The 22,592-nt window shown below is 42.6% G+C and overlaps 1 protein-coding gene across 2 annotated transcripts; it reads left to right on the forward strand.

Moving 5' to 3' along the window:
* Nucleotides 1-521: 521 nt before the first annotated feature.
* LOC110500485 (HMG box-containing protein 1) lies at nucleotides 522-12,126 on the forward strand. 2 transcript variants are annotated; one of them, XM_036960053.2, is made up of 11 exons: nucleotides 522-598; nucleotides 1,985-2,115; nucleotides 2,584-2,770; nucleotides 2,947-3,070; nucleotides 3,458-3,569; nucleotides 7,564-7,679; nucleotides 7,828-7,984; nucleotides 8,770-8,914; nucleotides 9,192-9,479; nucleotides 10,010-10,151; nucleotides 10,448-12,126. In XM_036960053.2, exons 2-11 carry the CDS (start codon nucleotides 2,028-2,030, stop codon nucleotides 10,463-10,465), a joined length of 1,377 nt encoding a protein of 458 aa, XP_036815948.1. In that variant the 5' UTR covers nucleotides 522-598; nucleotides 1,985-2,027; the 3' UTR covers nucleotides 10,466-12,126. The 2 variants fall into 2 exon arrangements, with proteins under 2 accessions (XP_036815948.1, XP_090069384.1); XM_090213258.1 differs by lacking the exons at nucleotides 8,770-8,914; nucleotides 9,192-9,479; nucleotides 10,010-10,151; nucleotides 10,448-12,126 and adding an exon at nucleotides 8,430-8,557.
* The last annotated feature ends 10,466 nt before the right edge of the window (nucleotides 12,127-22,592 follow it).

A 22,592-nucleotide genomic window follows, 5' to 3' on the forward strand; every position in this document is an offset into this window, starting at 1 on the left:
TGTTGCAACTGCTATGGTGAGCATCAACAGGTGCACAACTGGGTCCCATTTTACACGGACAAGTCTAGGTAGGTACAGTGTGTACAGCAGTTGATTGTAATGAATTGTTACATAATGTAAAAATGTTTTAGATTGTAATTACACAATTGTACCACAACCTCAGTCACAGTTGTACAGTATGTCACATTATGTAACTGTAATTAGCTGTACCTGACCATGTAATAATGTCAATATTTATTATTATAACATGGACAAGGCTTTGTCAAATGGACTCAGACAACGTTGATATTACGTTGTTATTCGACAAGTATAATATAAGGGATTCGTGTGAGTTTCAATAACAAAGGAATATCTCGTCTTCTACTTGTTATGACCAATGAGCTGTTCCTGTGATATAACGGACGTGCACATTCAGCCAATGGGCGTTTGATCAACAAACCAAACCATGCCCATTTACAGTACCCTCAAGAACTCACCAATCACGATTAGAGATTCGCTTTATTGACGTTATTATCGTCCAATAGACGACCGTGTTTGGAAGTATTCGTTCCCACCCCTTCAGTAATTGCCAGAGAGTTACTTGATGGCGACATGTTTGGTGAGTTGAATAGATTTCTCAGAAACAAAAGACTAACTCACCTAGAAAAATAAGCAGTGTAATGTAATTTATTCGGTGCGTGTCGTTTTGTGTAATTTAACGGTTTTCATTCAACCGTTCGATGTCGAATGACAACTTATTCTACACACATTTTTTTTCATTGTGACGTTTGTTGTTTTGGTTGTAACATTAGCATGCTAGGCTAGCAGCTTGTTAGCTATTCGTCAAGATAGTGACAAAAAAACAAAAAAAACAAAACAAAAAAGAGCCCACTTCCAAAAGTAGAGAGACTAATGTGGAGGAGAAAAAAGGTTTTGGTCAAGAACAAAAAAACAACTTCCAACTTACATCTTGTATCGTTTTCGCTTCATTCATTAGACAATTTCGATCACAGCGTTTTTGTCGTGTCTGAACTTGTTGACATTCTTTTGTTTACAAGTGAGTTTGTTCCTTTCTAGCTACCGTTAGCTGTCAGGGAGGCAAATCCCCTCCCGACAATGCTCAAAACAGCAAGAGAGACACCTGTTTACAATGAAAGTCATTGGACAAAGATCTGTTTTCACATTTCAAAGTGTCATCTAGCTAGTTTTCCAGGAATCAAAATGTCAATAAATATATTGCGCAATATTTATGATCGGGCCATTCATTCGCATGCTAGATCTAGTCTCAACGTTACAAATAGGATACAATTTATGTCTAAACAATAACGTTACAAATTGGCTACGTACCATTCAGCCATTTCTAGCTAAGGTGACGGAGTAGCAGAAAGCGTCTTTGTTATTGTCTTCAGCACCTTCTATGTGATACAAATGTAACGCTAGCAGTTACATAATTCAAATGGCGTTATAGTAATCGTTAACGTTTCAATTCCATCACAAATCTATTTAAACTATTAATTGCGACTGTTTTTTTTTCTTCCCCCGAATGATATGTTGTGTAATGTTTGTACGAACGTAACAGTGTTATTGACAATTGTTACGCAGTTATGAATGAATGAGCTCTGTTGCGCATGCGCGAAGTTACCAAAGTTTATAAACGAGCCAGGACTGCATGCCTTTACTGCATGCATATGGGTCACATGACAGCTCTTTATGTAGTCCACACAGACAATGGACTTTTATTATTGAAATGATCTTACCTGCAAATTAGATAAAAAAAAAAAAAAAATGGATGACCGTAGTTGCAGTTGAAATATATAAAACATGTAACCAATGCATTTTCTTTGATTAATCTCCTATAAATATACAATGCAAATATACACTATATAAGTCTAGCGTTTAAATAGTCACCTAATTAAAAAGACAAATAATATGATTTTGTATATTTTACATTCATGCCTCTGTTTTGGTCAGATTCTGGTATTGTAATTTATCATTGTGTCTCCAGTGTTTACAGTCCAGTTTAGACTGAACGAGTAGAGGAACCAAAGATGGATGCTAATAGAATGGAGGACTCATTTGATCGTCTAAAGGCTCTGCCCTCCTCACGTGACTGTCCCTCCACTCCCATGGAGTATGGTAAATATCTGTTCTTATATAGTAGGTAGCCATGTAATATGCCTATTTAAAAAAAATATATATATATACATATTTTTTTCTCTCAAATGTAACCTTTATTTAACTAGGCAAGTCAGTTAAGAACAAATTCTTATTTACAATGACGGCCTACACCGGCCAAACCTGGACAACGCTGGGTCAATTGTGCGCCGCCCTATGGGACTCCCAATCACGGCCGTTTGTGATACAGCCTGGAATCGAACCAGGGTGTCTGTAGTGACACCTCAGGCACTGAGATGCAGACCGCTGTGCCACATATGTGATAGCCTACCAGCTAGCCTACACACAAGATAGCCTACCAGCTTATTACATAATAAAGTCTTAGTTACCTTTGAAAAATGTACACTGTCACAGAGATATGAAATACATGTATTGTTGTTCTCTGTACTGTAGAACTGATCAACAATCTTGTCTCTCCCTACTCACCAGATGACCTGCCAGAGCTGCAGGAGTTGGACGAGAGCTCGTCCTCTCCAGTCCTGCTCCATGTGGGGGCTGGTGTGTCCCGTCAGGAGTGTATAGCTGGTTCCCCTCATACTAACTGGCTGACTGAGCTGGCTATCATCGCTACCAGCCCTCAGAGCCCCCTGCTGCAGGAAGCTGCTCCCATCGAGAGGTCTGTTGTGTATCGGTGTTGACGTCGCACATACATGGACGTGCTCATGGCACACACACACACACACACGCACACACACACACACACACACACACACACACACACACACACATTAAAATACAAATACAATTATGAAGAAATGATTGATATGTATTTCTCTGTATTCCTCTCCTCAGGTCATCTCCTGTGCACATCTTTTCCACCAATCGTAGTTTACATTCCTACGCCCGCCCCCCCCTGGCCAGCAGTGCACCCAGCCCCTCTAGAGGTCACCTCAGGGAACGCAGCAGACGTGTCAGGGTATGACCTTTTAACCTTTCACTTCCTGTAGGTCATAGGGTTTACTGTGGACCCTGTCACCCTCTGCCCCTGTAAGCCTAGTGATTGGCTACTATGAGGTGATGGATGAGCATCATGGTTGTGGTGAATTCCATTACAGTTCAGCACAGCGGTCAAGGCTAGTCAAAGTCAAGGCTAGTTAAGTTCAGGAAGTAAACTGACCTCCCAGTTCCATTTTTTTTTTTTTTCAATGTACTTGAACTTCATTGAGGATTTTTCAGTTGACTTCATGAACTGACTGAATCTAAATGAAATGTAGCCTAACTCTGCATGGGGTTGTTCAATTCAATAAGTACAATTCAACTGTTTTATAACATGTTCGTCTCTGCTTGAACGTTGCCCATTCAGGCCAGCAGTGAGTCAGAGTCTGGTGTTTTCTCTATGGCCTCCTTCTCTGATGATGAGGACATGGGCTGGTCACACTCCTGGCCCTCTACAGCCTGGCACTGCTTCCTGAAAGGTATGGACACACAGGCACACATGTACACACAGAAATGATGACCTTTTCCTATAATTATGGCCTTGAGAAGTTTTACCTTATGGAAAAAAACTAGATAACATTGATAACAAATTGCCTGTGTAGTCAGGACTGGATCAGGCAACAGAAAACGGACACAGATCCTGTTAAGCCTGTGTTTACTCTGTCTAAATGATCCTTGTTTCCTAAGTGTTAGTTGCTAACCTAATCAGGTCAGTATAGTAGAAGTCCGTTTGTACTTCTTCTCTGTGTTGTAAGTGAGGATGGCTCAATAAAGTGCATCAGAAGTCTCTGTCTCAGTCTGTATCTCTCACTTCCTGTAGGTCCAGCTGTCTGTCTCTGTCTTTTTGTCTCCCCCCTCGCTCCCCTCTCTCGCGCTCAATTCAATTCAAGGGGCTTTATTGGCATAGGAAACATGTTTACATTGCCAAAGCAAGTTTGCAATGTAAACTCTGTCGGACATGGGAAGCTATTCTCACATAAATAAATATGCCTCTAACGATTGATCGTTCGTTCTGAGAAAGGTAATGCATTGTATTTACGTGAAGCTGGCTTAAATAGTTGAGCTGGTGGTGTGAGGCTCTGGTTTGCCCAGTCGAGGTCGCCATTGTCCTTTATGGATTCTTCCGGGTTGTCGTGGAGTGAGATGTTGTGGTTTTCTGCGTCGGTCAATGTTCTTACTTGATTTGCTACCTTTCCAGCTACAGTCTGTTAGGCTGTAATCTACGACTCACTTCTTCAAGAGTGATCAGTAGTTCAGAGTTCATACCATTTCTCGTAAGGCGCAAGCTCTCATGTTTTCTGGCCCGTGGAGTTGAAATTAGAACGGACTAGTCCTCATGGTATTTGGAACTGAGGTGACTTTTCGTCACGGGGGCTTTAATTCTAGAGTTGGAAAAGGGTTTGTAAAATATTTCTGATAGATTTTTGAAAACTATGCCACAATGAAATGAGGTTGATACTCTTAATTTCCAATGTCTATTCACTTAGGTGGGGCCACTGACTGAGCACACATTATCATAAAACAAAACACTTTTAATTTTAGAAGACCGAATCACATTATCTTTTCAAAAGTATTCTTAAACTTTGTCAAACATTTTATCCAACATTCAGATGCAAGTCTCATAACTGAGGAACCTGTATAAACAAGAGTTAGTGTAATGTGGCTGTATTGTCTTTCCTTGAGGTCACAAATATGAAACAAAACAGACCGGGTCGTAGCTGGCTTCTCCACTGACCTTTTCCACATTCTCTAAATTAGGAACAATGTTTAATCCTCTAATTTGGGGAGGTAGGAGTATTTGGCCGGGAGTTTTCCTTTGTTCTACTGTGACCCTCTCTCTCCCGTACTGCATGGTCAGAGAGACAAGAGTCTGTAAGGAAATGATGACGGTTGTGAAGTCATAAAACTGCCCCCCCTCCCCTCCATACAAGGGGGGTTGTTCACATCTCTGCTAGCCGATTCACTGAAAGGGCTAGTGCCGTGACAACGTGAAGTAGTGCCGTGACAACGTGAAGTAGTGCCGTGACAACGTGAAGTAGTGCCGTGACAACGTGAAGTAGTGCCGTGACAACGTGAAGTAGTGCCGTGACAACGTGAAGTAGATAGTAAACAGAAGTTAAATAAACAATAAATCTCTGTCTTTCTGTATCTCTCTCTCTGTCTCTCTCTGTCTCTGTCTCTCTCTCTGTCTCTCTCTCCGTCTCTTTCTTTCTCTGTCTCTTTCTTTCTCTGTCTCTCTCTCTCTTTCTTTCTCTGTCTCTCTCTGTCTCTTTCTTTCTCTGTCTCTCTCTGTCTCTTTCTTTCTCTGTCTCTCTCTGTCTCTTTCTTTCTCTGTCTCTCTCTCTTTCTTTCTCTGTCTCTCTCTGTCTCTTTCTTTCTCTGTCTCTCTCTCTCTTTCTTTCTCTGTCTCTCTCTGTCTCTTTCTTTCTCTGTCTCTCTCTCTCTTTCTTTCTCTGTCTCTCTCTGTCTCTTTCTTTCTCTCTCTCTCTGTCTCTTTCTTTCTCTGTCTCTCTCTGTCTCTTTCTTTCTCTGTCTCTCTCTGTCTCTTTCTTTCTCTGTCTCTCTCTGTCTCTTTCTTTCTCTGTCTCTCTCTGTCTTTCTGTATCTCTCTCTCTGTCTCTCTCTGTCTTTCTGTATCTCTCTCTCTGTCTCTCTCTGTCTCTCTCTGTCTTTCTGTATCTCTCTCTCTGTCTCTCTCTGTCTTTCTGTATGTCTCTCTCTGTCTCTCTCTGTCTTTCTGTATCTCTCTCTCTGTTTCTCTCTGTCTCTCTCTCGGTCTCTGTCTCTCTGTCTCTCTCTGTCTTTCTGTATCTCTCTCTGTCTCTCTCTGTCTTTCTGTATCTCTCTCTGTCTTTCTGTATCTCTCTCTCTGTCTCTCTCTGTCTTTCTGTATCTCTCTCTCTGTCTCTCTCTGTTTTTCTGTATCTCTCTCTCTGTCTCTCTCTGTCTTTCTGTATCTCTCTCTCTGTCTCTCTCTGTCTTTCTGTATCTCTCTCTCTGTCTCTCTCTGTCTTTCTGTATCTCTCTCTCTGTCTCTCTCTGTCTTTCTGTATCTCTCTCTCTGTCTCTCTCTGTCTTTCTGTATCTCTCTCTCTGTCTCTCTCTGTCTTTCTGTATCTCTCTCTCTGTCTCTCTCTGTCTTTCTGTATCTCTCTCTCTGTCTCTCTCTGTCTCTCTCTGTCTCTCTTTCTTTCTCTCTCTCTCTGTCTCTCTCTGTCTTTCTGTATCTCTCTCTCTGTCTCTCTCTGTCTTTCTGTATCTCTCTCTGTCTCTCTCTGTCTCTCTCTGTCTTTCTGTATCTCTCTCTCTGTCTCTCTCTGTCTTTCTGTATCTCTCTCTCTGTCTCTCTCTGTCTTTCTGTATCTCTCTCTGTCTCTCTCTGTCTTTCTGTATCTATCTCTCTTTCTTTCTCTCTCTCTCTGTCTCTCTCTGTCTCTCTCTGTCTTTCTGTATCTCTCTCTCTGTCTCTCTCTGTCTCTTTCTTTCTCTCTCTCTCTGTCTCTCTCTGTCTCTCTCTGTCTTTCTGTATCTCTCTCTCTGTCTCTCTGTATCTCTCTCTCTGTCTTTCTGTATCTGTCTCTCTGTCTCTCTCTGTCTTTCTGTCTCTCTCTCTCTGTCTCTCTCTGTCTCTCTCTGTCTCTTTCTGTCTTTCTGTATCTCTCTCTCTGTCTCTATCTGTCTCTCTCTGTCTTTCTGTATCTCTCTCTCTGTCTCTCTCTGTCTTTCTGTCTCTTTCTCTGTCTCTGTCTTTCTGTATCTCTCTCTCTGTCTCTCTGTCTCTCTCTCTCTCTCTCTCTGTCTTTCTGTATCTCTCTCTCTGTCTCTCTCTCTGTCTTTCTGTCTCTCTCTGTCTCTCTCTGTCTTTCTGTCTCTCTCTGTCTCTCTCTGTCTTTCTGTATCTCTCTCTCTGTATCTCTCTCTCTGTCTCTCTCTGTCTTTCTGTATCTCTCTCTCTGTCTCTCTGTCTTTCTGTATCTCTCTCTCTGTCTCTCTGTCTTTCTGTATCTCTCTCTCTGTCTCTCTCTGTCTTTCTGTATCTCTCTCTGTCTCTCTTTCTTTCTCTCCCTCTCTGTCTCTCTCTGTCTCTCTCTGTCTTTCTGTATCTCTCTCTCTCTCTTTCTTTCTCTCTCTCTGTCTCTCTCTGTCTTTCTGTATCTCTCTCTCTGTCTTTTTGTATCTCTCTCTCTGTCTTTCTGTATCTCTCTCTCTCTGTATTTCTGTCTCTCCCTGTCTCTCTTTCTCTCTCTCTCTGTCTGTATCTCTCTCTGTCTTTCTGTATCTCTCTCTCTCTGTGTCTCTTTCTCTCTCTCTCTCTCTGTCTCTCTGTCTCTCTCTGTCTTTCTGTATCTCTCTCTCTGTCTCTCTCTGTCTTTCTGTCTCTCTCTGTATCTCTCTCTCTGTCTCTCTTTATTTCTCTCTCTCTTTCTCTCATTTGTAACGGAATGTTTTACTGATTCTTATCTTCCTATCCAGGCACCCGCCTTCGGTTCCACAGGGGCCTTAACAAGGAGTGGCAGGAGGCTGAAGACCTGGGGGACTCTGATGACGAGTCAGATGATGAGAGAAGGATGCCGTTCACCTCCCTCAAGGTAGCTAAACGTCCAGCTAATCCCTCACAGTTTTGTTTTTCACTCTGTTTGATGCGTTATGAACACACCCTGCTAATCGTCAGATCTGATATGATTGGCTGGGTTTCCTCTGTGACAACTTTCTCTCCGGTTGTTGATTGGTTTACAGAGCTATGGTTCTGAAGGTCTGAAGTTAGTGGCCCATGAGGACAATGTGTCCTACGGCCAGGCCGTCCTCAAACTCACCTTTGACCCCGGCTCGCCAGAAGAAGGCCTGTTAACAGCAGAGTGCAGATTTGATCACCCCTTCTTTGTGAAAAACAAAGGTAAACAAAGACAAAATGTTATTCCAGTGTAAACAAATAACTCAATGTTTTTTTAAGGGAACGTGGTGTACTGGAACTGCATGCGGGCACTATTGGTCGGAAGTCCGAAAGTTCTGTCATAAGAGATTGATTAAGGAAATGTTCAGTTCTTGCCTGATTTTCCATGGAAGCGGATAGGCCTATTGGTAGAATAATCTTTGAAACTGCATGACGTGCCTTATAGAACAGCCCAGATTCACGTCTTGGACAGGTTCACGTCTTGGACAGATTCACGTCTTGGACAGGTTCACATCTTGGACAGATTCACATCTTGGACAGGTTCACATCTTGGTCTATGTATTTCTATGTATGTTAACATCTTCATATCTCTTCCTGTCCCAGCCTGACAATGGTGCAGCATGGTATTCCCTGCTAGTTAACATCTTCATATCTCTTCCTGTCCCAGGTTGGTCCTCATTCTACCCTAGCCTGACGGTGGTCTAGTTAACATCTTCATATCTCTTCCTGTCCCAGGTTGGTCCTCATTCTACCCTAGCCTGACGGTGGTCTAGTTAACATCTTCATATCTCTTCCTGTCCCAGGTTGGTCCTCATTCTACCCTAGCCTGACGGTGGTCTAGTTAACATCTTCATATCTCTTCCTGTCCCAGGTTGGTCCTCATTCTACCCTAGCCTGACGGTGGTCTAGTTAACATCTTCATATCTCTTCCTGTCCCAGGTTGGTCCTCATTCTACCCTAGCCTGACGGTGGTCTAGTTAACATCTTCATATCTCTTCCTGTCCCAGGTTGGTCCTCATTCTACCCTAGCCTGACGGTGGTGCAGCATGGTATCCCCTGCTATGAGATTCAGGTTGGGGACCTGTGTCTTCCCCCGGGACACAGGGACACCATCAACTGTGATGACTCTGATGTCTTGGACACCTTCAGGAGGTACATAATAATATATCACTGTTGAACATCTGCTATATGTTCCCAAGTGCTTTTAGTTTATTTGGAAAATGTCAAGCCACAGTCTGACTCTGTAGATAAGATGTATGGTGTAATGATTTCAAAGGTATTCATCTTCTTTCCCTCCCTCCCTCCCTCCCTCCCTCCCTCCCTCCCTCCCTCCCTCCCTCCCTCCCTCCCTCCCTCCCTCCCTCCCTCCCTCCCTCCCTCCCTCCCTCCCTCCCTCCCTCCCTCTTTCCCTCCCTCCCTCCCTCCCCAGTTATGATTTCACTCCTCTGGACTCGTCAGCTGTGTATGTTCTGAGCAGCATGGCCAGACAGCGTAGGACCTCCCAGTCCAGTAGTGGCGCTGTCTCCCCCGACCCAGAGAAACTCTCCGGCTCCCCCCACTCCTCCTCTGCCAGCAAATCAAACAGGAGCAATACCTCAGGGACGGTCCCCGGCGGGGCCACACCCACCAAATGCAAACGGCCAATGAACGCCTTCATGCTCTTCGCTAAGAAGTACAGGATGGAGTACACACAGATGTACCCTGGGAAGGATAACAGGTGAGTAGGAGGACCAAACCTGTGTGCATTTGTGTGCGTGCTTGTGTGCAGAAAATGACTTTCTGCCCTGAGCAAAATTCTAGATACGTTTAGAATGTCTCCTGCCATTAAATGTCTCTATTATTGTGGCCCCCTCCATAAAACCTTCCCATATGACGTCAGGCACTATTATGGGACTGGAACTAGGATCAGGGAACCATCAGGGTGTGTGTGTGTGTGTGTGTGTGTCAGTAGTACTGTCTGTACTGTTCTGATACGCTGTTTACAAAATGGAAGGAGTTCTATGTTAGGAATGTCTCTTGAGTAGACCACGGTAGCCACATGCAGGATCACATCACCGGTAACTGAAGGCTTGTCTGCCTCACGATTGTTCTTACGTGTTAGACCTAAAGAGTGTGTTGTCTCTTATAGAATACACAAACTGTCCGTTTTCAGTATTGACACACACACACACACACACACATGAATTGTGAATGAATGATGGAATAAATGACATTGCTGAAAAGTATGTCCTTGTATCCCCTATGCAGAGCCATCAGCGTGATCCTGGGTGAGAAGTGGAAGAAGATGAAGAACGAGGAGAGGAGGATGTACACCGTGGAGGCCAAGGCTCTGGCTGACGAGCAGAAGAGACTCAACCCTGACTGCTGGAAACGCAAGAGAACCAACTCCGTAAGGAAGGACTTTTATGCATGACACTGTTATAGCGATATATATATACAGTACATTTTTGATCCCATCTTGATTTTTGTAAATGCCCAAATCCTCTCTGGATACAATACTTGATGAGATGAGTATTTTTTAAATATTTTACACTTCTAGTTTTTCTGTAGCTCAATGTGATGCCATGTACATCTAGGAGTAGTTGGTGAGACAGCTGTGCCAAAAATCCAACTACTGGCAAATAGTGACAACTTTTGTAAGGTCTTCACTGTTTAACCTTCACCTCTCTCCCCTTCTCTCCTCAGGGGTCCCAGCAGCCCTAGATGACCTATGACCTCCAGACATGTGTTTGGCGTGGAGAGGTCAGAAGTGAACTGACCGACCAATCTGGCAAACCCACTATCTCTCTAGCCTGCTCCCAGATCAGTTTTTTTTTGTTGTTGCTGTATATCCAGCTTCCTATTGTCATTGGCCTATAAGAAGGCACAAAACAGATCTGGAACCAGGCCAGTTACTATTTTTCTTTCTGCTTACCTGTCAAATCAACGAGACTTAACTGTGATGCGGAATACTCTTGCTTTTATAACCATATAGACAGGACTACACACATTTTAAGACAAAACAACAACTATGAACTATATATTAAAAAAAGCATCTAATCTAGTGTAACTAACAGTGCTTATATTTTGTTATATTTTAAATAACATACAGATATGCCTTATTATTCCTTTATAACTAAGGCTCAGTTTTATATTTGTTCAGGTAATTTCATATTTCGATGCTTGAAACCTTGAGATAGGGGTTGCAAAATTCTGGTAACCTTTAAAAAATATAAAAAAATCCCTGTATTTCCAGGATTCCCGGTTGGAAGATTTCTGGAATGTGCATGAAATCCCACATACTCCAACCAGGATTTCTGGAAAACCTGGGAATTTTGCGAGTTACTAGAATTACTGTACCCTACTTGAGACCCAGTGGTGCTAAGCTCGGTGAAGGAACAAGTAGCAGTGATACAAAATGTATATTTTTTATTGTAAAAAGAAAGAAAGGGAATTTAAAAAAAAAGCATTTTCTTCTCTTCTCAGCTTGTTGTTCATATTGATTATAGCTCCATATATTGCACAGATTGACAAACCCTTTCATACGTTGTATCATATTATCTGTGAGCTTGAAGGGCAATATAAAGTTTGTAATACATATTGCCCATCTGTGGCCTGATTTACCCTGAAACACGGAGAGGGACATTTTCATTTTCTGTTTTGATTTTTTTTTTTTGCATTCTGTGTCCTATTGAACATGACCACAGATACCCTGTTGTCTGATTCACGCTGTAGGGCTGACCCGAACCGTTCTGGCTTGGATATTTTAATTTTCACATTGTCCTTTTCTAGCATGGTTCAGTAGAGGATGTGTAACCAGGCCGTCTCAGTACGGATCGGCTCGGCCCTGTAGTAGGAATCAGCCATTTGTTTGCCAAGCCACCTGGCCGTGTGCCGATGATGGCTTACATTTGGGCACATGGAGGTTTTGCACACTCATCCGAACAGCACTTCAGGGCCAAGCGTTCACTGTAAGTGTTTTAATTTCTTTTTGCACTTTATATACATATGTAGTCTTATACAGTACAAGCAATTAAATGTATGCTAGTGGAAGCTATGTGTATATGGATTTAATGACACGGTAGGTATATCTAGATGACATCTATCGGTTTTCACTTTGACACAACCATGGCCAAACTATACATGTCTAGCCTGAGTGCCAGTCGGTTTGTGCTCTGTGACATGACAATGAGTAAGTTGGCAATAGAGTACAAACAGACTGGGACCCAGGCTAGTACAAGTCATGTGATGTTCTGCTTGCAGGTTGCCATGGCGTTGAGTTTATACAGTTTTGTTGTTGATAATGTACAGGTCCACGCCCCACCAAACTGTTGCACAAAATATCATTGTATTATTATATCATTAATAAAAGTTTCAACTTGCAATCTTATTCACCTTTTTTACCTTTTGGTTTGTGCATGTGTCTTTAGCCTTTAGGAGGTAGGCTTTAGGAGGTATCCTTGGAGGTAGGCTTTAGGAGGTATCCTAGGAGGTAGGCTTTAGGAGGTATCCTGGGAGGTAGGCTTTAGGAGGTATCCTGGGAGGTAGGCTTTAGGAGGTAGGCTTTAGGAGGTATCCTGGGAGGTAGGCTTTAGGAGGTAGGCTTTAGGAGGTATCCTGGGAGGTAGGCTTTAGGAGGTATCCTAGGAGGTAGGCTTTAGGAGGTATCCTGGGAGGTAGGCTTTAGGAGGTATCCTAGGAGGTAGGCTTTAGGAGGTATCCTGGGAGGTAGCCTTTAGGAGGTATCCTGGGAGGTAGGCTTTAGGAGGTATCCTAGGAGGTAGGCTTTAGGAGGTATCCTGGGAGGTAGGCTTTAGGAGGTATCCTAGGAGGTAGGCTTTAGGAGGTATCCTGGGAGGTAGGCTTTAGGAGGTATCCTAGGAGGTAGGCTTTAGGAGGTATCCTGGGAGGTAGGCTTTAGGAGGTATCCTAGGAGGTAGGCTTTAGGAGGTATCCTGGGAGGTAGGCTTTAGGAGGTATCCTAGGAGGTAGGCTTTAGGAGGTATCCTAGGAGGTAGGCTTTAGGAGGTATCCTAGGAGGTAGGCTTTAGGAGGTATCCTGGGAGGTAGGCTTTAGGAGGTATCCTAGGAGGTAGGCTTTAGGAGGTATCCTGGGAGGTAGGCTTTAGGAGGTATCCTGGGAGGTAGGCTTTAGGAGGTATCCTAGGAGGTAGGCTTTAGGAGGTATCCTGGGAGGTAGGCTTTAGGAGGTATCCTAGGAGGTAGGCTTTAGGAGGTATCCTAGGAGGTAGGCTTTAGGAGGTATCCTAGGAGGTGGCTTTAGGAGGTATCCTGGGAGGTAGGCTTTAGGAGGTATCCTGGGAGGAAAGCTTTAGGAGGTATCCTAGGAGGTAGGCTTTAGGAGGTATCCTGGGAGGTAGGCTTTAGGAGGTATCCTAGGAGGTAGGCTTTAGGAGGTATCCTAGGAGGTAGGCTTTAGGAGGTATCCTAGGAGGTAGGCTTTAGGAGGTATCATAGGAGGTAGGCTTTAGGAGGTATCCTAGGAGGTAGGCTTTAGGAGGTATCCTGGGAGGTAGGCTTTAGGAGGTATCCTAGGAGGTAGGCTTTAGGAGGTATCCTGGGAGGTAGGCTTTGGGAGGTATCGTAGGATGTAGAGTTTAGGAGGTAGGCTTTAGGAGATATCGTAGGATGTAGAGTTTAGGAGGTAGGCTTTAGGAGATACAAGGAGAAAGTAGTGAAAGAACAGGACAGAGACATGATCAACAATAGACAGATATGTGTAGCGCCTTCTTAACTGAAACAGCTCCACACAGAAGAACTACAGAGGAGAAACTAAGCTAACCCCAATTGAATTGAATTTAATTGAATTGAATTGAATTGAATTGTGTACTCAGTTTTTAAACAGATGTGTAAAAAATATATATATATTTTTAAGGATATTGCTCACTGTCCATTCACCATAATAACCCTTACGATGTTTCTATAGGGCACCTGTGGTGTTACTGTACACTGGATGCCACAGCTCTGGGTTCTTCAACCAGATCATACTGAATGAATGTCCTTTACTCAACACATAGGTAGATGACTTGACTAATTCAAGTGACTAGTAATGTAATGGCTGGTTAATACACAAGTACTGTAATTTTCATCCTCGCTGCCAGGGGGTGCTCACACACCACTTTTCTTTCATGAATGAACTGGCTCTTTTTTTAGTGCCACCACCATCATCATCATTACCACCATCATCATCATCATTACCACCATCATCATCATCACCATCACCACCACCATCATTACCACCATCATCATCATCATTACCACCATCATCATCATCACCATCACCACCACCATCATTACCACCATCATCATCATTACCACTATCATCATCATTACCACCATCATCAACATCATTACCATCATCATCATTACCACCATCATCTCCAACACAACCACCACCATCATCACCACCACCATCATCATCACCATCATTACCATCATCATCATTACCACCACTATCATCTCCATCACAAAAACCACCATCTCCACCACCACCACCATCATTCTTCTCCACCACCACCACCATCATCTCCACCACCATCATTCATCTCCACCACCACCACCGTCATCTCCACCACCACCACCACCATTCATCTCCACCACCACCACCGTCATCTCCACCACCACCACCATTCATCTCCACCACCACCACCACCACCATCATTCATCTCCACCACCACCACCATCATCTCCACCACCATCATTCATCTCCACCACCACCACCACCACCGTCATCTCCACCACCATCATTCATCTCCACCACCACCACCACCATTCATCTCCACCACCATCATTCATCTCCACCACCATCACCATTCATCTCCACCACCACAACCACCACCATCATCATAACCAACACCATCATCTGCACCACCATCATTCATCTTCACCACCACCACCATCATTCATCTCCACCACCACCACCACCATTCATCTCCACCACCACCACAACCACCACCATCATCATAACCAACACCATCATCTCCACCACCATCATTCATCTCCACCATCATCTTCACCACCACCATCATCTCCACCACCACCACCATCATCTTCACCACCACCATCATCTCCACCACCACCACCATCATCTTCACCACCACCATCATCTCCACCATCATCATCACCACTACCATAGTCTTCACCACCACAACAACTTATAACTCAGACCACATCCTGCCATTTCCAAATGAGCAGTAAATAACATGATCATAATGAGCTTGATAAGGAGAGGATGGATGGATGTGACTCTGACGAACACAGTAATGACTCTGATGACGAACACGGTAATGACACACACTAATGACCCAGTCTGCTGACCAAGATCTCTGGTGGATAGATAACAGTATAGAACCAGATGATAAGTTTGAAAATCAGATATGAGAATGACAATTGTTTTGGGGGGGGCTGTTTGGCATGTTATTTTGGCATTAATACGTGTCACAGATCAGTTTGCAAACAATGTAAACAAATATATACTAATTGAGTTAATACATTTGCATACAAACACGGTTTCTGTTTTGCTTTCTTGAGTAAGCCAGGTCCAAAATGCAGGTGTTTCAGCCTAGCTCAGTGCTTTCTGGGGTGGTGGGGCAGCCAGTGGAAAATACGGAGCGTAGGGGTTGGTTATGTTCTCTAGTTGTGCCGTGATTGGGTGCTGCCATAGACTTACATTAGGAGTGCCCATCCAAGAAGGCTCAAGGTCATTGGCCACAGATAAAATAACGTCAAATCATCTACAGTAGGTTTGATTGGATTGATTGTCAAAATCTTAGCTAGCAAGCTAGATAAGCAGTCATCATGAATCAAGTCAACAATCTACTGGCAAATCCTTTTCAATCCTTGTCATATGAAGAGAAATTATAGATAAAATGTAGCAGTGCTCATCGGCCATTGGACACAAACATTACACAACAAGTTGAAAATCCCAAATTCAACAATGAGTTGCTGAGCCTCGACTTAAGCCTCAGGTTCGATCCCAGGCTGTGTCACAGCCAGCTGTGACCGGGAGGCCCATTGGACCACGCACATTTGGCCCAGCGTCGACCAGGTTAGGGGAGGGTTTGGCCAGCCAGGATGTCCTTATCTCGTCGTGCTCTGTGTGTTCAGCCGCGTTCAAAACAACAGGAAACTCGGAACTGGGAAATCTCAGACTTCAGTGAGTTCAAGACTACTGGGAAAATACAGAAAATAATTTCTAACAGTCATCCAACTCGGGATTTCCAAGTCGGGAACTCGGGCCTCTTTCTAGATCCTACAGGAAGGACCGCCGCATCACCTTCCTGTTCAAGTGAGCACAACAAGTTTAGTCCAAAAATGTATTGTATGCTGTTGCATAAATTATGTAATATGCCAGGGATATACACTGCTCAAAAAATAAAGGGAACACTTAAACAACACAATGTAACTCCCAAGTCAATCACACTTCTGTGAAATCAAACTGTCCACACTGCCCTAACCCATCTGGACAAGAGGATGTAAGAATGCTGTTCATCGATTACAGCTCAGCATTTAACACCATAGTACCCTCCAAACTTGTCATTAAGCTCGAGACCCTGGGTCTCGACCCCGCCCTGTTCAACTGGGTCCAGGACTTTCTGACAGGCCGCCCCCAGGTGGTGAGGGTAGGAAACAACATCTCCACCCCGCTGATCGTCAACACTGGGGCCCACAAGGGGCCTGTACTCCCTGTTCACCCATGACTGTGTGGCCATGCATGCCTCCAACTCAATCATCAAGTTTGCAGACAACACTACAGTGGTAGGCTTGATTACCAACAACGACGAGACGACAGTCATCCAATATGCTGTAATAGAAATAAGGCCATGCTCATACAAAAAAACAAAATCGCCCTCCCTCATCTTGAACGACACCGACCACCACTGGTCTTGACTTTGGTTAGCAGGCCGTTGTGTAGTCTCCCCTCTTACAGACATCACCATTTCATTCTTGTTAAGAATTGGGTTAGAATGACAGCGCTCGAGACTGGTTATAGGGTATGTGCCTTTTACTGTCCATTAGAGCTCCAAAAGCCCTGGTTTTCCGTAGTTAGAGAGTAGATAAAACTGATTCACAGTCCTTAAAACCTCATGAAATAACAATGAAGTGACCAGCAGCATCCTGAGAGCTGTTTCAGACACAGCATTATCTAATGCCAGACTGAGAATGGGACATTTCCAGGGCACTTCAACAAGATGAGCTCTGTAGGGGAGAAAGCTTTTAAAGGTTTCAGGATAACACATTAGAGTTAAATGGACTGAAGACAGTGCTGTGCTGTCAGTCTGTCAGTTTCACTTGAGATTCGTATACCTGCACATTATATTCTTCAAGGAATACCTTGATGAATGGAGATTATGCAATCAGTGGTAAGTGTAGAATATTACTTTACTGCCACTTTTTACATTATTATTGTATCGCAGTTATTTTTCTCAGGAAGAGTCCGTGTGGTATTGAACTAACACCCTTCATGGACTATGTGGCGTTGAAGTCTCATCTGCAGTCCGAGTCCAGTCTGACTTGTTTACCCACAGTCTGGGCAGTGGGCAGCTCCACTCATGTTTATTTACGACATGCCCCAGTGAGTGTGTGTGTGGTGTGTCAGGAGGAGGAGGAGGAGGCCTTGCTGTGCCACAGATTAAGCCAGCCACACAGCTCAATAATTATTTCAAGAATTCTTTTTATTTTTTTTCCCTTCCAATGTGCAGCTCTAGCTCCGAGCAGGACTACTGGGCATGAGGAGCATGGTGATAAAACTGGCGTTTGTACATGTGGCAGTGGGGAGATACAGTGGGGCAAAAAAGTATTTAGTCAGCCACCAATTGTGCAAGTTCTCCCACTTAAAAAGATGAGAGAGGCCTGTAATTTTCATCATAGGTACACTTCAACTATGACAGACAAAATGAGGAAAAAAATACAGAAAATCACATTGTAGGATTTTTAATGAATTTATTTGCAAATGATGGTGGAAAATAAGTATTTGGTCTACAACAAACAAGCAAGATTTATGGCTCTCACAGACCTGTAACTTCTTCTTTAAGAGGCTCTTCTGTCCTCCACTCGTTACCTGTATTAATGGCACCTGTTTGAACTTGTTATCAGTATAAAAGACACCTGTCCACAACCTCAAACAGTCACACTCCAAACTCCACTATGGCCAAGACCAAAGAGCTGCCAAAGGACACCAGAAACAAAATTGTAGACCTGCACCAGGCTGGGAAGACTGAATCTGCAATAGGTAAGCAGCTTGGTTTGAAGAAATCAACTGTGGGAGCAATTATTAGGAAATGGAAGACATACAAGACCACTGATAATCTCCCTCGATCTGGGGCTCCACGCAAGATCTCACCCCGTGGGGCCAAAATTATCACAAGAACGGTGAGCAAAAATCCCAGAACCACACGGGGGGACCTAGTGATTGACCTGCAGAGAGTTGGGACCAAAGTAACAAAGCCTACCATCAGTAACACACTACGCCGCCAGGGACTCAAATCCTGCAGTGCCAGACGTGTCCCCCTGCTTAAGCCAGTACATGTCCAGGCCCGTCTGAAGTTTGCTAGAGAGCATTTGGATGATCCAGAAGAAGATTGGGAGAATGTCATATGGTCAGATGAAACCAAAATATAACTTTTTGGTAAAAAGTCAACTCGTCGTGTTTGGAGGACAAAGAATGCTGAGTTGCATCCAAAGAACACCATACCTACTGTGAAGCATGGGGGTGGAAACATCATGCTTTGGGGCTGTTTTTCTGCAACGGGACCAGGACGTCTGATCCATGTAAAGGAAAGAATGAATGGGGCCATGTATCATGAGATTTTGAGTGAAAACCTCCTTCCCTCAGCATGGGCATTGAAGATGAAACGTGGCTGAGTCTTTCAGCATGACAATGATCCCAAACACACCGCCCGGGCAATGAAGGAGTGCCTTCGTAAGAAGCATTTCAACGTCCTGGAGTGGCCTAGCCAGTCTCCAGATCTCAACCCCATAGAAAATCTTTGGAGGGAGTTGAAAGTCCGTGTTGCCCAGCAACAGCCCCAAAACATCACTGCTCTAGAGGAGATCTGCATGGAGGAATGGGCCAAAATACCAGCAACAGTGTGTGAAAACCTTGTGAAGACTTACAGAAAACGTTTGACCTCTGTCATTGCCAACAAAGGGTATATAACAAATTATTGAGATAATTTTGTTATTGACCAAATACTTATTTTCCACCATAATTTGCAAATAAATTCATAAAAAATCCTACAATGTGATTGGTGTAAGTAAGTAAACACCACTAGTCATACAGTTTCCCTCATCCCTATATTACATATTGGTTAAACAGAAAATATATTGAAAGGCCATTTTGTAATATTAGTAAGATTCAATTACTGGTTTAAATATTTGATTTCAAAGCTACTTTGCCCCTTAGGGCCATTGTAAATCTAAAGACCCTTAGAGACCTGAGACTTCAGGCCAAAAGTCCCCGCTGTGAAACTGGCGTCTGTAATACATCAGGTCCTTTGACAGAACAATTAGGACAAGAGAAACTGAGACAGTGAATGAGAGAGTGAATGGTACCGCTGGCTTCTTGGTAAATCACTACTGTCATTAGTGTAAGTTGTAAACAGACTACCAGTAATACAGTTTCACTCTCTCTATGTTGTGACACAGAAACATGATGTATTGAAAAAGTAATTCCGTAATGCATATCAGGTTAGTGAGATTCAATCAATGGTGTAAATCTTTAATTTAAAAAGCTACTTTTCCCCTTAGGTCCACAGTAAATCTGGTCTAAAGACCCGGAGAGACCTGAGACTGTAAAAATGGCTTCCATAAAATACATCAGGAACAATTAGCTGAACAAATGAATGATGAAAAGAACAATTAGGACAAGAGAAACTGAGACAGTTAAAGAGACAGTGAAAGAGACAGTGAAAGAGACAATTAAAGAGACAGTTAAAGAGACAGTTAAAGAGACAGTGAAAGAGACAGTGAAAGAGACAATTACAGAGACAGTTAAAGAGACAGTGAAAGAGACAGTGAAAGAGACAATTAAAGAGACAGTTAAAGAGACAGTGAAAGAGACAGTGAAAGAGACAATTAAAGAGACAGTTAAAGAGATGGTGAAAGAGACAGTGAAAGAGACAATTAAAGAGACAGTGAAAGAGAAAGAGACAGTAAAAGAGACAGTGAAAGAGACAGTGAAAGAGACAATTAAAGAGACAGTAAAAGAGACAGTGAAAGAGACAGTGAAAGAGACAATTAAAGAGACAGTGAAAGAGAAAGAGACAGTAAAAGAGACAGTGAAAGAGACAGTGAAAGAGACAATTAAAGAGACAGTGAAAGAGACAATTAAAGAGACAGTGAAAGAGAAAGAGACAGTTAAAGAGACAGTGAAAGAGACAGTGAAAGAAACAGTGAAAGAGACAATTAAAGAGACAGTGAAAGAGACAGTGAAAGAGAAAGAGACAGTTAAAGAGACAGTGAAAGAAAAAGAAACAGTTAAAGAGACAGTGAAAGAGAAAGAAACCGTTAAAGAGACAGTGAAAGAGAAAGAGACAGTTAAAGAGACAGTGAAAGAGACAGTGAAAGAGAAAGAGACAGTGAAAGAGACAATTAAAGAGACAGTGAAAGAGACAGTGAAAGAGAAAGAGACAGTTAAAGAGACAGTGAAAGAAAAAGAGACAGTGAAAGAGAAAGAAACAGTGAAAGAGACAGTGAAAGAGACAGTGAAAGAGACAGTGAAAGAGACAGTGAAAGAGAAAGAGACAGTGAAAAAAACAGTGAAAGAGACAATTAAAGAGACAGTGAAAGAGACAGTGAAAGAGAAAGAAACAGTTAAAGAGACAGTTAAAGAGACAGGGAAAGAGACAGTTAAAGAGACAATTAAGGAGACAGTGAAAGAGACAGGGAAAGAGACAGTAAAAGAGACAGTTAAAGAGACAGTGAAAGAGAAAGAAACCGTTAAAGAGACAATGAAAGAAAAAGAGACAGTGAAAGAGACAGTGAAAGAAAAAGAGACAGTGAAAGAGAAAGAAACAGTTAAAGAGACAGTGAAAGAAAAAGAAACAGTTAAAGAGACAGTGAAAGAGACAGTGAAAGAGACAGTGAAAGAGAAAGAGACAGTGAAAGAGACAGGGAAAGAAAAAGAAACAGTTAAAGAGACAGTGAAAGAGACAGTGAAAGAGACAGTGAAAGAGAAAGAGACAGTGAAAGAGACAGGGAAAGAAAAAGAAACAGTTAAAGAGACAGTGAAAGAGACAGTGAAAGAGACAGTGAAAGAGAAAGAGACAGTGAAAGAGACAGGGAAAGAGACAGTTAAAGAGACAATTAAGGAGACAGTGAAAGAGACAGTGAAAGAGACAGTGAAAGAGAAAGAGACAGTGAAAGAGACAGTGAAAAAGACAATTAAAGAGACAGTTAAAGAGACAGTGAAAGAGACAGTGAAAGAGAAAGAAACAGTTAAAGAGACAGTTAAAGAGACAGGGAAAGAGACAGTTAAAGAGACAATTAAGGAGACAGTGAAAGAGACAGTTAAAGAGACAGTGAAAGAGACAGTGAAAAAGACAATTAAAGAGACAATTAAAGAGACAGTGAAAGAGACAATTAAAGAGACAGTTAAAGAGACAGTGAAAGAGACAGTGAAAGAGACAATTAAAGAGACAGTTAAAGAGATGGTGAAAGAGACAGTGAAAGAGACAGTGAAAGAGACAATTAAAGAGACAGTGAAAGAGAAAGAGACAGTAAAAGAGACAGTGAAAGAGACAGTGAAAGAGACAATTAAAGAGACAGTGAAAGAGACAATTAAAGAGACAGTGAAAGAGAAAGAAACAGTTAAAGAGACAGTTAAAGAGACAGGGAAAGAGACAGTTAAAGAGACAATTAAGGAGACAGTGAAAGAGACAGTTAAAGAGACAGTGAAAGAGACAGTGAAAAAGACAATTAAAGAGACAATTAAAGAGACAGTGAAAGAGACAATTAAAGAGACAGCTAAAGAGACAGTGAAAGAGACAGTGAAAGAGACAATTAAAGAGACAGTTAAAGAGATGGTGAAAGAGACAGTAAAAGAGACAGTGAAAGAGACAGTGAAAGAGACAATTAAAGAGACAGTGAAAGAGAAAGAGACAGTAAAAGAGACAGTGAAAGAGACAGGGAAAGAGACAGTTAAAGAGACAATTAAGGAGACAGTGAAAGAGACAGGGAAAGAGACAGTAAAAGAGACAGTGAAAGAGAAAGAGACAGTGAAAGAGACAGTGAAAGAAACAGTGAAAGAGACAATTAAAGAGACAGTGAAAGAGACAGTGAAAGAGAAAGAAACAGTTAAAGAGACAGTGAAAGAAAAAGAGACAGTGAAAGAGAAAGAGACAGTTAAAGAGACAGTGAAAGAGACAGTGAAAGAAAAAGAAACAGTTAAAGAGACAGTGAAAGAGACAGTGAAAGAGACAGTGAAAGAGAAAGAGACAGTGAAAGAGACAGGGAAAGAGACAGTTAAAGAGACAATTAAGGAGACAGTGAAAGAGACAGTGAAAGAGACAGTGAAAGAGAAAGAGACAGTGAAAGAGACAGTGAAAGAGACAATTAAAGAGACAGTTAAAGAGACAGTGAAAGAGACAGTGAAAGAGAAAGAAACAGTTAAAGAGACAGTTAAAGAGACAGGGAAAGAGACAGTTAAAGAGACAATTAAGGAGACAGTGAAAGAGACAGTTAAAGAGACAGTGAAAGAGACAGTGAAAAAGACAATTAAAGAGACAATTAAAGAGACAGTGAAAGAGACAATTAAAGAGACAGTTAAAGAGACAGTGAAAGAGACAGTGAAAGAGACAATTAAAGAGACAGTTAAAGAGATGGTGAAAGA

Source organism: Oncorhynchus mykiss, chromosome 2 (genome assembly GCF_057628025.1).
Source record: "Oncorhynchus mykiss isolate SJ-2025 chromosome 2, ASM5762802v1, whole genome shotgun sequence".
Taxonomy (NCBI): Eukaryota; Metazoa; Chordata; class Actinopteri; order Salmoniformes; family Salmonidae; genus Oncorhynchus; species Oncorhynchus mykiss.

Excerpts from the sequence above, each read along its gene's own strand:
- LOC110500485 (XM_036960053.2), top strand. The coding sequence starts at position 2,028 with ATGGATGCTAATAGAATGGAGGACTCATTTGATCGTCTAAAGGCTCTG. Across the intron at positions 7,985-8,769 it reads CTTCTTTGTGAAAAACAAAG|GTTGGTCCTCATTCTACCCT; the intron begins GTAAACAAAGAC and ends TTCCTGTCCCAG. Across the intron at positions 8,915-9,191 it reads GTCTTGGACACCTTCAGGAG|TTATGATTTCACTCCTCTGG; the intron begins GTACATAATAAT and ends CTCCCTCCCCAG.